The sequence below is a fragment of the Dryobates pubescens genome, chromosome 11 (genome assembly GCF_014839835.1).
Source record: "Dryobates pubescens isolate bDryPub1 chromosome 11, bDryPub1.pri, whole genome shotgun sequence".
Classification (NCBI taxonomy): Eukaryota; Metazoa; Chordata; class Aves; order Piciformes; family Picidae; genus Dryobates; species Dryobates pubescens.
The window spans coordinates 37313221-37329310 of NC_071622.1; the positions used below are offsets into that span (position 1 = coordinate 37313221).

At 49.7% G+C, this 16090-nt stretch overlaps 1 protein-coding gene across 1 annotated transcript in view; it reads right to left on the bottom strand.

Annotated features, from left to right (window-relative positions):
• The window catches only part of LOC104300449 (retinal-specific phospholipid-transporting ATPase ABCA4), a 101826-nt gene that overhangs the window by 73945 nt on the left and 11791 nt on the right, over positions 1-16090 (bottom strand). The window contains exons 5-6 of the mRNA XM_054164988.1: positions 10613-10740; positions 1647-1844 (exon numbers count right to left, since the gene is read on the bottom strand). Coding sequence (XP_054020963.1) covers positions 1647-1844; positions 10613-10740 — 326 coding nt within the window. The remainder of the gene's footprint in view (positions 1-1646; positions 1845-10612; positions 10741-16090) is intronic.

Below are 16090 nucleotides of genomic sequence, written 5' to 3' on the forward strand. Positions count from 1 at the left end.
TCAGTGCTGGCCCCATCCTCTTTAATATCTTCATTGATGATCTGGACGAGGGCATTGAGTCAGTCATCAGCAAATTTGCAGATGACACCAAGTTAGGAGCAGATGTTGGTCAGTTAGAGGGCTCAAGGGCTCTGCAGAGGGACCTTGACTGACTGGACAGATGGGCAGAGTCCAACAGGATGGCATTCAACAAGTCCAAGTGCCAGGGGCTGCACTTTGGCCACAGCAACCCCATGCAGAGCTACAGGATGGGGTCAGAGTGGCTGAGAGCTCCCAAACAGAGAGGGACCTGGGGGTGCTGATTGACAGCTGCCTAAACATGAGCCAGCAGTGTGCCCAGGTGGCCAAGAAGGCCAATGGCATCCTGGCCTGCATTAGGAATAGTGTGGCCAGCAGGAGCAGGGAGGTCATTGTGCCCCTGGACTCTGCATTGGTTAGGCCACACCTTGAGTCCTGTGTCCAGTTCTGGGCCCCTCAGTTTAGGAAGGACATCGAGACACTTGAAGGTGTCCAGAGAAGGGCAACAAGGCTGGGGAGAGGCCTTGAGCACAGCCCTGTGAGGAGAGGCTGAGGGAGCTGGGCTTGCTTAGCCTGGAGGAGAGGAGGCTCAGGGGAGACCTCATTGCCCTCTACAACTACCTGAAAGGTGGTTGTAGCCAGGAAGGGGTTGGTCTCTTCTCTCTAGCAACCAGCACCAGAACAAGAGGACACAGTCTCAAGCTGCACCAGGGGAAGTTTAGGCTGGAGGTGAGGAGAAAGTTCTTCACTGAGAGAGTCATTCATCATTGGGATGTGCTGCCCAGGGAGGTGGTGGAATCACCATCCCTGGAGGTGTTCAAGAGGGGATTGGATGTGGCACTTGGTGCCATGGTTTAGTCCTGAGGTCTGTGGTGACAGGTTGGACTTGATGATCCTTGGGGTCTCTTCCAACCTTGGTGATACTGTGATAGGTTGGACACGATGATCTTGAAGGTCTCTTCCAGCCTGGTTTATTCTATTCTATTCTACTCTATTCTATTCTATTCTATTCTATTGTATTCTATTCTATTCTAACATATGGCAAGAAGGCCACAGCAGAAGCAGGAACAGCACAGAGAAGGGCAATGAAAATTAACAGAGGTGAGGAAAAGCTTTCATGGAAAGAGTGTTGCAAGCCAGTGCAAGTTGGTTGCTTGGCTGATTCGTTAAGAGGCTCATGTGGTTATCCTGCCTCAAGCTGCTTTGACTTCAGCACAAAAGTCAGTCTTGCTGAGCACAGCAAAGACAGGATAGGTTGTATGGAGTATTTTCAGACCCCTTAGCAGGGCCCCTGTAGCTCTTGCCACACAAAGTTTTGCTACACAGCCTGGAATGACCAGGTGGTAGCTCCACATAGGACCCTGGTTTCAAGACTGCATTTGGATCCTTCAGTTCTGTTGTGCTGTTCGTTTCATCTGTTTCATCCACAAGCACACTCAGAACTGTCTGGTGTCCTGCTGGCAGTAGGTTAGCAAGCCCACATCCAGAACTTCACATTTGCAGGTTGAAATAAGCAGAGACCACTTGGGACATCGGTGATGTATTACAGAGAAAACTCTTGAAGGGCAATCAAATACCAGACAAAGAAACTGACAACAATAAGGCAGAAAGATTGTGTTAATACTTACCAGCTGAAATAGCTTAAAGAAATCAACATTTGCATACAAGGCATCTTCCACTCTCTGTAGGCTTTCCTGGGACAAGGCACACATGGCCTTGTGCACAGAAGGGAGACCTCGTCTGCTGCTGAAGATAATGAAGCGGTCTAGGAGCATCTGACTGCAAGCAATATCCTTCAGAGTCAAGTTAGGGACACCATAGGCAAACTGTAAGCACAACAAATGTTTCAGTTACTGTTATGGAACCTTCATGCTGCTCAGGGAAAATGAAAGATTTAGCAGAAGTAGACACTTTGATGTCAGCCCCTGCCAACAGTTCAGCTTTGGAACCACTTTCAGTTAATGTTATGCTAGGTCAGCTTGCCTCCTGTCACAGAATCACAGAAACATTCAGGTTGGCAAAGACCCTCAGGATCACCAAGTCCAACCCTTGACCCTACTCTGCGAGGGTCACCCCTAAACCATAGCCCCAAGCACCACATCCAAACCACCTTTAAACACATCCAAGGGTTAGAGACTCCACCACCTCCCTGGGCAGCACATTCCAAGGCCTGACCACTCTTGATGGGAAAAAATTCTTCCTACTGTCCAGTCTAAAGCTGTCCTGCTGCAGCCTGAGGCTGTTCCCTCTTTTCTGTCACTAACTACCTGTGAGGAGAGACCAGCACCAACCTCTCCACAACCTCCTCTGAGGGAGCTGTAGAGAGCCCTGAGGTCTCCCCTCAGCCTCCTCTTTTCCAAACTAACCATCCTCAGCTCCTTCAGTTGCTCCTCACAAGATTTATTCTCCAGGCCCTTCACAGCTTCCTTGCCCTCCTCTGCCCTGGCTCCAGCACCTCCACATCTCTCTTCTATTGAGGTGCCCAAAACTGGACACAACATTCGAGGTGTGGCCTCACCAGAGCCGAGTGTAAGTCACATTTTTCTTCTTCCCCTCAGCAATTCTTCCTTTCATTACAAAAGTTCTTCTTTCTCTGTCATCTAAGCACACCTAATGCCATGCCACCCATCCTTGTGGAGCTGGGGCTGTTTAGCCTGGAGAAGAGGAGGCTCAGAGGAGACCTTCTTGCTCCCTACAGCTACCTGAAGGGAGGTTGCAGACAGGTGGAGGTTGGTCTCTTCTCCCAGGCAACCAGCACCAGAACAAGAGGACACAGCCTCAAGCTGTGCCAGGGGAGGTTTAGGCTGGATGTTAGGAAGCAGCTCTTCATAGAAAGAGAGATTGGCCATTGGAATGTGCTGCCCAGGGAGGTGGTGGAGTCACCATCCCTGAAGGTGTTTAGGAAGAGCCTGGATGGGGTGCTTGGTGGCATTGTTTACTTTATTAGATAGTGTTGGATGATAGGCTGGACTTGATGATCTTGGAGATCTTTTCCAACCTGGTTAATTCCATTCCATTCCATTCCATTCCATCCCATTCCATTCCATTCCCTATCTTTAGCTATCCATTCCATTCCATTCCCTATCTTTAGTTCAAATAGTGGAAACAAATTAGCTTATAGTTAAACCAATCTACCTGCACAATAAGTCCTCAGAAACCTGCAGATTTAGCTGGGATTTACAGGGTTGTAATAGAAAGCCCTTTGAGGCTTAAGATTCCATTCTACTTGCTTTATGATGGGCAGAATACATGGCAATGTAACAAAAAGTGCTGCACATTCCTCATTAATTAATGTTGCCATCCTCTGTCCCTCTCCCTTCACAGTATAAGCTGTCAGGAAAGAAAATCTCTCAACTCTGTGATGACTGTAAATGTCTCACTGTGATGACTGTAAATGTCTCACTGTGATTGAGACAAGCAGGGTGTCAGACAACAACTATGCACTTGACAAAATATCATGAGGGTAAGTGAATTCAGGAAAGATGCACTGAAAAAGAAAGAAGGAAAATTCACACAGGCCACAATGTCCTTCAGAAAATTAACCTGCTGAGCATTCCAACCTTTGAGGCCTTTGGATCAAACCAAAGACCCTGCCCCTGTACCAGATCAGACACACTGATTTCCTAAGCAAATTAACAAGGCCATCTAAAAGATTCTGGATCTGCACATCTCCTACAGCTGGCACCTGAGACCAATTTGGTAGCAAAGAGAAATATTTAAGAAACCCAAAGAAAGAAGACAATCTTAATCCAGTTGCTTTGGAGAGTGGATTCAAGCCTGAGGAGTTGCTCATCAGGTGCTTCAGACGTCAGAAGTGATCAACAAAGCTGCAATTGTGGCTGTGGGAAGCAACCAGAATAGGAAAGGCAGAGGAATAAAGGCCCAGGACAACACTGTGTTTTGTCTGCCATGACTGCCCCTGCTGGCAACAAGAGCACAGGAATTACACACAGGCTGTGCACTGGAGCTGCAGGTAAATGTCTAGAAGCATCTGAGGGAGCTGTCATCAGCAGGGCTGTAGGCATGCAAAGGCTTCTTAACACGCACTGGGCACTGCGTGGAAAGGCAGAATGCGAAAGGAATGCAACTGACACGTACAGCCTGGCTTGCCAAAAACCTGCAAAACCAAACACTCCTGCCCTCCTTCCTTCCCTCCCTCAGACTGGAGCATCTGAACTGCATTCAACAGACCCTTATCTGCCAGGTACTTATTTATTCAGACACTTTTTAACTGCATATGCCCAGCCTGACACGCTCTTGGTCACACAGTGTGACCTGCGCTGACACCGAGCCGCGGAGGGAGGCAGCCCGAGCATCCCGCTGCGACATGAGGAAACTGGGACATTAACGTGATGGAGAAGGATTAAACACACTAAAAGAAACCCAGACAACACCACAACAACCCAAAAGTGCAGAAGCAGGAGAAGAGAGCTTATTTACAGGCCGTATCTGCATCTCAAGTATGTTCATATGCCGGGTTCTGCACATTGGCCACAACAACCCCATGCAGAGCTACAGGCTGGGGGCAGAGTGGCTGGAGAGCAGTCAGGTGGAAAGGGACCTGGGGGTGCTGGTTGATGGTAGGCTGAACATGAGCCTGCAGTGTGCCCAGGCAGCCAGGAGGGCCAATGGCATCCTGGCCTGCATCAGGAACAGCGTGGCCAGCAGGAGCAGGGAGGTCATTCTGCCCCTGTACACTGCACTGGTTAGGCCGCACCTTGAGTACTGTGTCCAGTTCTGGGCCCCTCAGTTTAGGAAGGAGGTTGACTTGCTGGAGCGTGTCCAGAAAAGGGCAACAAGGTTGGTGAGGGCCTTGGAGCACAGCCCTGTGAGGAGAGATTGAGGGAGCTGGGGTTGCTTAGTCTGGAGAGGAGAAGACTCAGGGGTGACCTTATTGCTCTCTACAACTACCTGAAGGGAGGTTGTAGTGAGGCGGAGGTTGGTCTCTTCTCCCAGGCAACCAGTACCAGAACAAGAGGACACAGTCTCAGGCTGCACCAGGGGAGGTTTAGGCTGGAGGTTAGGAGGAAGTTTTACACAGAGAGTGATTGCCCACTGGAATGGGCTGCCTGAGGAGGTGGTGGGGTCGCCGTCGCTGGGGGTGTTCAGGGTGAGGCTTGACAGGATGCTTGGTGCCATGGTTTAGTTGTTTGGGTGGTGTTGGATGATAGGTTGGACACGATGGTCTCGAAGGTCTCTTCCAACCTGGTTTATTCTATTCTATTCTATTCTATTCATGACCAGATGGGAGTCGAAAAACATCAAACCTCCGCCCTTCCAATTTTCCCGGCAGGGTGGGCTGTCGCCAATCTTTCTTGACCTTACTGGTTTTAAACATCTGCCTCTATGCCTTATCTGAGAATGACTCAACCCCCAAAACCCCAGGCCCTCAGAGGAAAACTTCAATGCTTTCCTTTTTATAGTCAGTGTGTCACTATTTGGCCAAAGCTAGCACATTATTTTTTTCAGCTAGTTGGCTGTTTGATCAGGTTTAGCTTTCAGCACTCTGTGTCATTTCCTGCTCATCCAGCTCAGACCTAGATCTGCAGCCAGCTACTGGCAACAGGTCAGGCTCTTGTAAACAAGCAGCGTTCGGGTTGATCTGCTCGTTAGAGCCAGGAGGAGGTGGTGTACAGCAATGTGCCAGCAAGCAGAGGGCAGGGCAACACGAAGAGCTAGAGATGAACTGTCATGGTGGAGCCTTTAGATGATCGCAGATCTACGTTCTAGTCATGAAGAGCTAGAGATGAACTGTCATGGTAGAGCCTTTAGATGATCACAGATCTAGGTTCTAGTCATGAAGAGCTAGAGATGAACTGTCATGGTTGAGCCTTTAGATGATCACAGATCTAGGTTCTAGTCATGAAGAGCTAGAGATGAACTGTCATGGTGGAGCCTTTAGATGATCTCAGATCTATGTTCTAGTCATGAAGAGCTAGAGATGAACTGTCATGGTTGAGCCTTTAGATGATCTCAGATCTAGGTTCTAGTCATGAAGAGCTAGAGATGAACTGTCATGGTTGAGCCTTTAGATGATCTCAGATCTAGGTTCTAGTCATGAAGAGCTAGAGATGAACTGTCATGGTGGAGCCTTTAGATGATCTCAGATCTATGTTCTAGTCATGAAGAGCTAGAGATGAACTGTCATGGTTGAGCCTTTAGATGATCTCAGATCTAGGTTCTAGTCATGAAGAGCTAGAGATGAACTGTCATGGGAGAGCCTTTAGATGATCACAGATCTAGGTTCTAGTCATGAAGAGCTAGAGATGAACTGTCATGGTAGAGCCTTTAGATGATCACAGATCTACGTTCTAGTCATAGCTCTGCAACTTCAACCTCAACCACCACAAGTTCAGCCCAAGTAACTTGCTTCTCAAGAAAGTCTGTAGGAATCAAGTGCTTCACCTCCCATAGGAGATCAGATGTTCACTTGAAAAGAACTATCTTGTGGTGCTCTGAAAATTGCCAGACTGGTTTTTCTGCCTCAGTTGCTCTTGGAGCAACTTCACTTGCTTTCCTCATAGGTGTAAATCAGCCTTTGTGATGTGATCTTGTATCCCTGTGACTATTCCTAACAAGACAACTACGTGGAGGAGATTGAGACAGTCATCAGCAAATTTGCAGATGACACCAAGTTGGGAGCAGATGTTGGTCAGTTAGAGGGCTGAAGGGCTCTGCAGAGGGACTTCAACTGACTGGACAGATGGCCAGAGTCCAATAAGATGACATTCAACAAGTGCCAAGTGCTGCACTTTGGCCACAACAACCCCATGCAGAGCTACAGGCTGGGGGCAGAGTGGCTGAGAGCTGCCAAACAGAGAGGGACCTGGGGGTGCTGATTGACAGCTGCCTAAACATGAGCCAGCAGTGTGCCCAGGTGGCCAAGAAGGCCAGTGGCATCCTGGCCTGCATTAGGAATAGTGTGGCCAGCAGGAGCAGGGTCATTCTGCTCTGCATTGGTTAGGCCACACCTTGAGTCCTGTGTCCAGTTCTGGGCCCCTCAGTTTAAGAAGGACATCGAGACACTTGAAGGTGTGCAGAGAAGGGCAACAAGGCTGGGGAGAGGCCTTGAGCACAGCCCTGTGAGGAGAGGCTGAGGGAGCTGGGGTTGTTTAGCCTGGAGAAGAGGACGCTCAGGGGTGACCTCATTGCTCTCTACAACTACCTGAAAGGTGGTTGTAGCCAGGAAGGGGTTGGTCTCTTCTCCCAGGCAACCAGCACCAGAACAAGAGGACACAGTCTCAAGCTGTGCCAGGGGAGGTTTAGGCTGGAGGTGAGGAGAAAGTTCTTCCCAGAGAGAGCTGTTCATCATTGGAATGGGCTGCCCAGGGAGGTGGTGGAATCACCCTCCCTGGAGGTGTTCAAAAGGGGATTGGACGTGGCACTTGGTGCCATGGTCTAGTCATGGGGTCTGTGGTGAGAGGTTGGACTCCATGATCTTTGAGGTCTCTTCCAGCCTTGGTGATACTGTGATAAGGTGAACTCAACACCAGGTCTCCTCTGGCTTCATCTCTGATGTTCATGTTTCTTTCATATGCAGTAGAAAGCAAACTACATCTCCTCCTCCTAGATCAGCACAGAAAATGCAGCAGAAAGATATCATATTCCAGCAGGTTTAAATCATCCTCTTGGTGAGAATGTTGAAAGCTTCAGTCCTGGCAGGCAGAGTTTTGAATAGATGAATGAATGTTACCGGGAAGATAACAGAGACTCACACAGCAGCACACAGCAGACCTCTGGTGAAGAAGAGGTTAGGGATGAAAAGGGAAAGAGAAGGCCAGCAGGACATCTCTGCATATTCTTCTTGTTAAGAGCATCAAGGAAGGAAATTTTCACCACCTCAACTGATAGGGAGATGTGAAAATAAGTAAGATGTATCAGCTTTTACTTGCTTCAGTATGATCTGGTGGAGGTAGGTGGAGTCACCTTGGTGCCATGGTCTAGTCATGAGGTCTGTGGTACCAGGTTGGACTCGATGATCCTTGAGGTCTCTTCCAACCTTACTGATACTGTGTGATACTGTGATCTTGTGATGTTGCTTCAAGACAAAATGATGAGAAAGGGAGGCTTCCCCCGGGCACAGCCAAGAATACAGCAGGTAAGTACTCTGCCTACTGCGTCAGCTGGAGCCTGTGGTGCACAGAAGGAACTGCACGTGAGTTCACTAATGCCCTCCCTCTTTCTGGCCACACGCAGCCCCAGCAGCTCTGTTTCATGTGGCAGTGAAAAAGAGGCATTCTGTCTTTCAGCCTCAGTTATTCACTTGCTTTCACCCACAAACTAATGCAGTGCAGAGATTGTTCCAGAGTTCTGATTCAGCGACATCCGTTCGCTAACACAGCATTCCTCACAGAGCTCCCAGCTGCCAGTACATGCAGAGGCAGAGAGCCTGGACTTGGTCAAATGCAGTCCCCTGCCTAGCTGCTTCAGGAGGGCTTTGACCTGCAGTTTCAGATCTATTATTCAATCAGAATCTAAGAAAGCTTGTCTGTTTCTCCACTCCCACCTAGTCATGTGAGGCAATGCCATAAAGTCACCATACCATCCTGCCAACACTAGGGAAGCTGAATGGCAAATTAAGAACCTCAAATAGTTCTTTGCTGCTGTTCATCAGGACTGCTGTCCCCAGAGGCCACACAGCTGCCTTAGACTTGTGATCCAAACATTGATGATCACAAGGACGGATACATAGAATACATAGAATAAACCAGGTTGGAAGAGACCTTCAAGATCATCGCGTCCAACCCATCAACCAATCCAACACCGCCCAAACAACTAACCCATGGCACCAAGCACCCCATCAAGTCTCCTCCTGAACACTTCCAATGATGATGACTCCACCACCTCTCCAGGCAGCCCATTCCAATGGGCAATCACTCTCTCTGTATAGAACTTCTTCCTGACATCCAACCTAAACCTCCCCTGGCGCAGCCTGAGACTGTGTCCTCTTGTTCTGCTGCTGGTTGCCTGGGAGAAGCGACCATCATCTGTCTGTCTACAACCTCCCTTCAGGTAGTTGTAGAGAGCAATAAGGTCACCCCTGAGCCTCCTCTTCTCCAGGCTAAGCAACCCCAGCTCCCTCAGCCTCTCCTCACAGGGCTGTGTTCCAAGCCCATCACCAACTTTGCTGCCCTTCTCTGGACACCTTCCAGCAAGTCAACCTCCTTCCTAAACTGAGGGGCCCAGAACTGGACACAGGACTCAAGGTGTGGCCTAACCAGTGCAGTGTACAGGGGCAGAATGACCTCCCTGCTCCTGCTGGCCACACTGTTCTTGATGCAGGCCAGGATGCCATTGGCCCTCCTCGCTGCCTGGGCACACTGCAGGCTCATGTTCAGCCTACCATCAACCAGCACCCCCAGGTCCCTCTCTGTTTGGCAGCTCTCCAGCCACTCTGACCCCAGCCTGTAGCACTGCATGGGGTTGCTGTGGCCAATGTGCAGCCCCTGGCACTTGGATGTGTGCAGTCACATGCCCTTGGACTCTGCCCATCTGTCCAGCCTGTCGAGGTCCCTCTGCAGAGCCTCTCTACCCTCCAGCAGATCAACTCCTGCCCCCAGCTTGGTGTCGTCAGCAAATTTACTGCTGATGGAATCAATGCCCTCGTCCAGATCATAAATAAAGATGTTAAAGAGCATGGGACCCAGCACTGATCCTTGGGGCACACCACTGGTGCCTGGCTGCCAGCTGGCTGTGGCACCATTCACCACCACTCTCTGGGCTCGGCCCTCCAGCCAGTTCCTAACCCAGCTCAGAGTGCTCCCATCCAAGCCATGGGCTGACAGCTTGGCCAGGAGTTTGCTATGGGGAACAGTGTCAAATGGAATGGAATGGAATGGAATGGAATGGAATGGAATGGAATGGAATGGAATGGAATGGAATGGACAAGGTTGGAAGAGACCTTCAAGACCATTGTGTCCAACCCATCATCCAACACCATCTAGTCAGCTAAACCATGGCACCAGGTACAGCGTTTATAATCTTTACAGGTATTAACAATGAATGAACAGCACAAGGATCCCCCTGGTCAATGACCAGGGGAAGCTAATAGCTTCTTCCTCCCTGCTCCCCCTTGCCCCCCTGCACATAAAAGGGACAAGAGACAGAGCAGAGAAGTTAATACCAGTCCCAACCAAAGCAATACAGACAAGGTCAGTAAAGCTGGTTAGTATCTCCCAGAGCGAAGAAGCAAGCAGAGAGAAATTGTTTACCTGACTAGCTTAAGTTACATGACTAGCTTAAGTCTGTTATCCTTCCAATGGGCTTGTTTAGGTCTATCATTATTTTCCTTTTCATGTCCAGCAGTGATTTATTCACATTTTACCACTTTCTGCTCAAGGTCTGTGAAAACTCTTTAAAGGCATACCCTGAAGCTGCCACAGCTTGCCATTTGGTGGCAACCATAGCAGCAGATCAAATATCTGCTTTTGAGGCATATTCAAAATGCTCTTCAAAAGCAAAACAAACATTTCCCTGAGACTCACAAGAAGCAGCTGTACAAACAGCCTCCCAAGCAGCTGGTATTCTGGGCACAAGATCCTCAGGGAGGCTGCTTCACATATGCAACCCGGAGATTGCATCGGCCTTCACCCACCTGTTCAGGACGCACTTGGGCATTAACGAGCTGGAAAACAACAACATCTGGGAGGCCAACATCTTCCAGCAAGAAGGAAGTAAGGGTCTCCCCATCTTTCAAAATGTCTAGAATTCGTATTCCTCTTCCTGGATGGAGAAAGGAAGGCAGCGATCAGCGAGGCAGGAAACAGAGGAAGCGGAAAGCTAGCTCATATCCTGGCTTAAACCCACTAAAAAGTCTGTGCTTGGGTTCATACATTGCATCAGTCACTAAGGAGAGGTCCAAGCATTTTAACCCTTTGTTTCAATGGCCTCAACATTGATCATAGAATCATAGAATTGTGTGGGTTGGAAAAGACCTCTAGGATCATCCAGTCCAACCAGCAACCCAACCCCACCACGGCCACCAAACCCTGTCCCCAGGTGCCAGGTCCACCCCCTTGTGGAACACCTCCAGGGATGGGGACTCCACCACCTTCCTGGGCAGCCTCTGCCAAGCCCTGACCACTCTTGCAGCAAAGACATCCTACCTCCTCTCCAACCTAACCCTCCCCTGGCACAATTCCAGGCTCTTCCCTCTCCTTCTATCAGCTGATCCTGGGGAGCAGAGCCCAACCCCCACCTCCTATGGGTGTAACAGGCAGCTCCTAAAGCACCCTGCTGAGCGTCAAGTCAGAAGCTGAAAGGAACCAATCTGCTTACATGCATTTTAAACACAGCTCCTGCTTGTTTGCAGAAGTGGGTTAAAGAAAGCCACTGTAAGGCAAGGACCTTACACACCGAGCCCCAGCCCCGAGTGCATTAATATGGCTGAGTGGAGATGCTAACATAACCTTACCGGTAATGGCATGAGCACACCACTGTAATAATTCATTTAGAGTGATGACACCTGAGATCTAATATAAAACTCCTAGCTGAATACTGTTCTCACATTCCAACCCCCAAGGCTTCTGCAAACACACCTTAAGAAATCCTAAGAACTGCGGTGAGCCTAACTGAATCGGACTTAAATGGACCGTTGAGGCGGCCTCGGCGTGCTCTGGGGGATTGATATTGTCTATAGCATATCAGCATCACAGCTTGAACCGAATGAGGGGTTACATTCAATCATGTTCCTGTAGCTCACGCTCGAGGAACGGGGGAAACCTTTCGCTATCAGCAAGGCTGTATGGAAAGCAATTTCCAATCGCTTTAAACCCGGCTGGCAACTACTTTGCCAATTACCGGCTCCTTCGGGAGAGGTGTGCGCCAGGGCTGGGGACTAAATGATTTATGTGTGTGACTTCTTGTCATTGGATGCTCCAAGGTGGACTGCTTGCCAAGGCAGCAACATTGGAGCGCTTCTTATAGCTCTTCTGACACTTTTTACTCTAAGGGTCTCTCTCTCCTGTTCTGTCACTCACACCTCAGCTGTAAGCAATAACACACTAAAGCACTGGTTAGGCCACACCTTGAGTCCTGTGTCCAGTTCTGGGCCATTCAGTTTAAGGAGGGCATTGAGACTCTTGAACGTGTCCAGAGAAGGGCAAGAAGGCTGGGGAGGGGCTTCGAACACAAGCCCTATGAGGAGAGGCTGAGGGAGTTGGGGTTGCTTAGCCTGGAGAAGAGGAGGCTCAGGGGAGGCCTTCTTGCTGTCTACAAGTACTTGAAAGGAGGTTGTAGCAAGGAGGGGGTTGGTCTCTTCTCCTAGACAACCAGCACCAGAACAAGAGGACACAGTCTCAAGCTGCATCAGGGGAGGTTTAGGCTGGAGGTGAGGAGAAAGTTCTTCATAGAAAGAGAGATTGGCCATTGGAATGTGCTGCCCAGGGAGGTGGTGGAATCACCATCCCTGGAGGTGTTCAAGAGGGGATTGGACGTGGCACTTGGTGCCATGGTTTAATGAGTCAGGAGGTGTTGGATGACAGCTTGGACTTGATGATCTCTGGGGTCTTTTCCAACTTTACTGAGTCTATGATTCAGCTCAGAAAGTGAACGTTTCTCATGTCTACTGAACACTACAGCCTTCATTAAGGCAGGTTTACACAGCATCAATAGACTTTGGCACAGCATGCTTGAAAAGCACTAGCTCTTCAGTCAGGGAGCTGAAGCTGATGGGAGCACCATGCATCATATTGGCATGGGGAATGTGACTTAAAGCATCTCCAAATAAACACGTGCAAATTCGCTGCCGAGCGTCTCCCTTCTGTGGGTTAAGCAGAGTCTTATCAGGGTTTGACAACTAACTTCCACAATTCCATCTGCCATAAGCCTGTTCAATAGCTTCTCCATATATTTATTCAAGCAGTAAACACTGAAAACAATAGTAGGGGGCCTGTCTCTCATAGTCTCACTGATGCCTTTCCTGGCACCCAGGCACTGCAGAGGAAAAAGCACACCGCAGGAATACGTCTTGTCAGTGCAAGGGGGAAATGGGATAAGGAAGGAGGACTCTGGAGATATATCTGGCTTAAGACCTCAGGAGGAGCAACACTTTCTAAGATTTGTTAATTTTTCATCACTCAGCTTTGCAGCTATACCAATGGTATGTCAAAACCACTACTTCCAGGCAGCAGCAGTAAGATACAGAGAGAAAGAACTTCAGCAGCCAATTCTGCAGTACCCTTTTTATCTATAGGGACAAAGTGGCAAGACACATTTTGTTAGTTTAGCTCCCAAACTGACTTTGTTGCTTTGCTTTCTGGAACAGAAGCTTCCAAACTAAAACAAAGCTTTCCAGTCACTAGTGGTGTGCCCCAGGGATCAGTGCTGGGCCCCACGCTCTTTAACATCTTTATTGATGATCTGGATGAGGGCATTGAGTCCATCATCAGTAAATTTGCTGACGACACCAAGCTGGGGGCAGGAGTTGATCTGCTGGATCTGTGCAGTGCTTTGCTTTTCCTCACCTCTAAACAGAGGGGCTTGGTGTCTACAGCTGTGTAGGACCTGCAGCTCAGATTACATCCAAGTTGTTGTGGTTTGGGTTCTGGGACAATTTGACTGTCTCACTGTTAATTACCAGGAGATAATTCAATTCTGCCTTCTAGTTAGAAACCTCTGACAAGATTTTGGAGCAGATATATCAGATAGTTTGTTTGCATTAAAAATATACAGAGAGTGATTATCTAAGTGCCATGTTCTACACATTGGCTACAGCAACCCCAGGCAGTGCTACAGGCTGGGGTCAGAGTGGCTGAGAGAAGCCAGGCAGAAAGGGACCTGGGGGTACTGGTTGATAGTAGGCTGAACATGAGCCAACAGTGTGCCCAGGTGGCCAAGAAGGCCAATGGCATCCTGGCCTGCATCAGGAACAGTGTGGCCAGCAGGAGCAGGGAGGTCATTCTGCCTCTGTACTCTGCACTGGTTAGGCCACAGCTTGAGTCCTGTGTCCAGTTCTGGGCCCCTCAGTTTAGGAAAGATGCTGGAAGGTATCCAGAGAAGGGCAAGAAAGATGGGGAGGGGTCTGGAGCACAGCCCTGTGAGGAGAGGCTGAGGGAGCTGGGGTTGCTTAGCCTGGAGAAGAGGAGGCTCAGGGGTGACCTTCGTGCTCTCTACAACTATCTGAAGGGAGGTTGTAGCCAGGTGGGGGTTGGTTTCTTCTCCCAGGCAACCAGCAGCAGAACAAGAGGACACAGTCTCAAGCTGTGCCAGGGGAGGTTTCGGCTGGAGGTTAGGAAGAAGTTCTTCACAGAAAGAGTGATTGGCCATTGGAATGTGCTGCCCAGGGAGGTGGTGGAGTCACCATCACTGGTGGTGTTTAGGAAGAGCCTTGATGGGGTGCTTGGTTGCATGGTTTAGTTGATTAGGTGGTGTTGGATGATAGGTTGGACTCGATCTCAAAGGTCTCTTCCAACCTGGTCTGGTCTATTCTATTCTATTCCTATTTCTATGTGGTTTTTAATACAAACATTCTTTCTGTCACAAAGGACTTGACAAGGGGACAGATCAAGCCTTGAAGCCAGTCCATCTCTGTACCTTCAGCTGCAGTAGCAGCTTGTGACATTCTACACATGAACCCAACTGTTTTTCCCCAGGGCTGTGTTTTGTCAGGTTGGGTTCAGTCAGAACAACGGAATCCTGTTTGTGAGTGTGCTATGCCTCCTCTCTCTAAACACATCATTGAAACAAGAAGAAAGTGTTTCCTTTTTCACTGCCCCAAACCTATTTTAGCTGATGCTTGAAATGCAGGATCTGGAGGTGCTTCTCTGGGGTATGCTCCTTGCATGCATTCAGGTGTATTTCGAGCTTGCCCTTCCTCTAGAGCGTTATCTTCAGGGATGCTTTCTTACTGCTGCTGCCTCTGCTGTAATCATCACAGTATCACAGTATCACAGTATAACCAAGGTTGGAAGAGACCCCAAGGATCATCAAGTCCAACCTGTCCCAACAGACCTCACGACTAGACCATGGCACCAAGTGCCACGTCCAATCTCCCCTTGAACACCTCCAGGGATGGGGACTCCACCACCTCCCTGGGCAGCACATCCCAATGACGAACGACTCGCTCAGTGAAGAACTTTTTCCTCACCTCGAGTCTAAACCTCCCCTGGCGCAGCTTGAGACTGTGTCCTCTTGTTCTGGTGCTGGTTGCCTGGGAGAAGAGACCAACCCCTTCCTGGCTACAACCACCTTTCAGGTAGTTGTAGAGGGCAATGAGGTCACCCCTGAGCCTCCTCTTCTCCAGGCTAAACAACCCCAGCTCCCTCAGCCTCTCCTCACAGGGCTGTGCTCAAGGCCTCTCCCCAGCCTTGTTGCCCTTCTCTGGACACCTTCAAGTGTCTCGATGTCCTTCTTAAACTGAGGGGCCCAGAACTGGACACAGGACTCAAGGTGTGGCCTAACCAATGCAGAGTCCAGGGGCACAATGACCTCCCTGCTCCTGCTGGCCACACTATTCCTAATACAGGCCAGGATGCCATTGGCCTTCTTGGCCACCTGGGCACACTGCTGGCTCATGTTTAGGCAGGTGTCAATCAGCACCCCCAGGTCCCTCTCTGTTTGGCAACTCTCCAGCCACTCTGACCCCAGCCTGTAGCTCTGCATGGGGTTACCATGGCCAAAGTGCAGCACCTGGCACTTGGACTTGTTAAATGCCATCCTGTTGGACTCTGCCCATCTGTCCAGTCGGTCGAGGTCCCTCTGCAGAGCCTTTCTACCCTCTAACTGACCAACATCTGTTCCCAACTTGGTGTCATCTGCAAACTTGCTGATGACTGACTCAACCCCCTCATCCAGATCATCAATGAAGATGTTAAAGAGGATGGGGCCCAGCACTGATCCCTGGGGCACACCACTGGTGCCTGGCTGCCAGCTGGCTGTGGCACCATTCACCACCACTCTCTGGGCTCGGCCCTCCAGCCAGTTCCTAACCCAGCACAGAGTGTTGCGGTCCAAACCACGAGCTGACAGCTTAGCCAGCAGTTTACTGTGGGGGACGGTGTCAAAGGCCTTGCTGAAGTCCAGATAGACTACATCCACAGGCCTCCCCACATCCACCAGACGGGTCACCTGATCA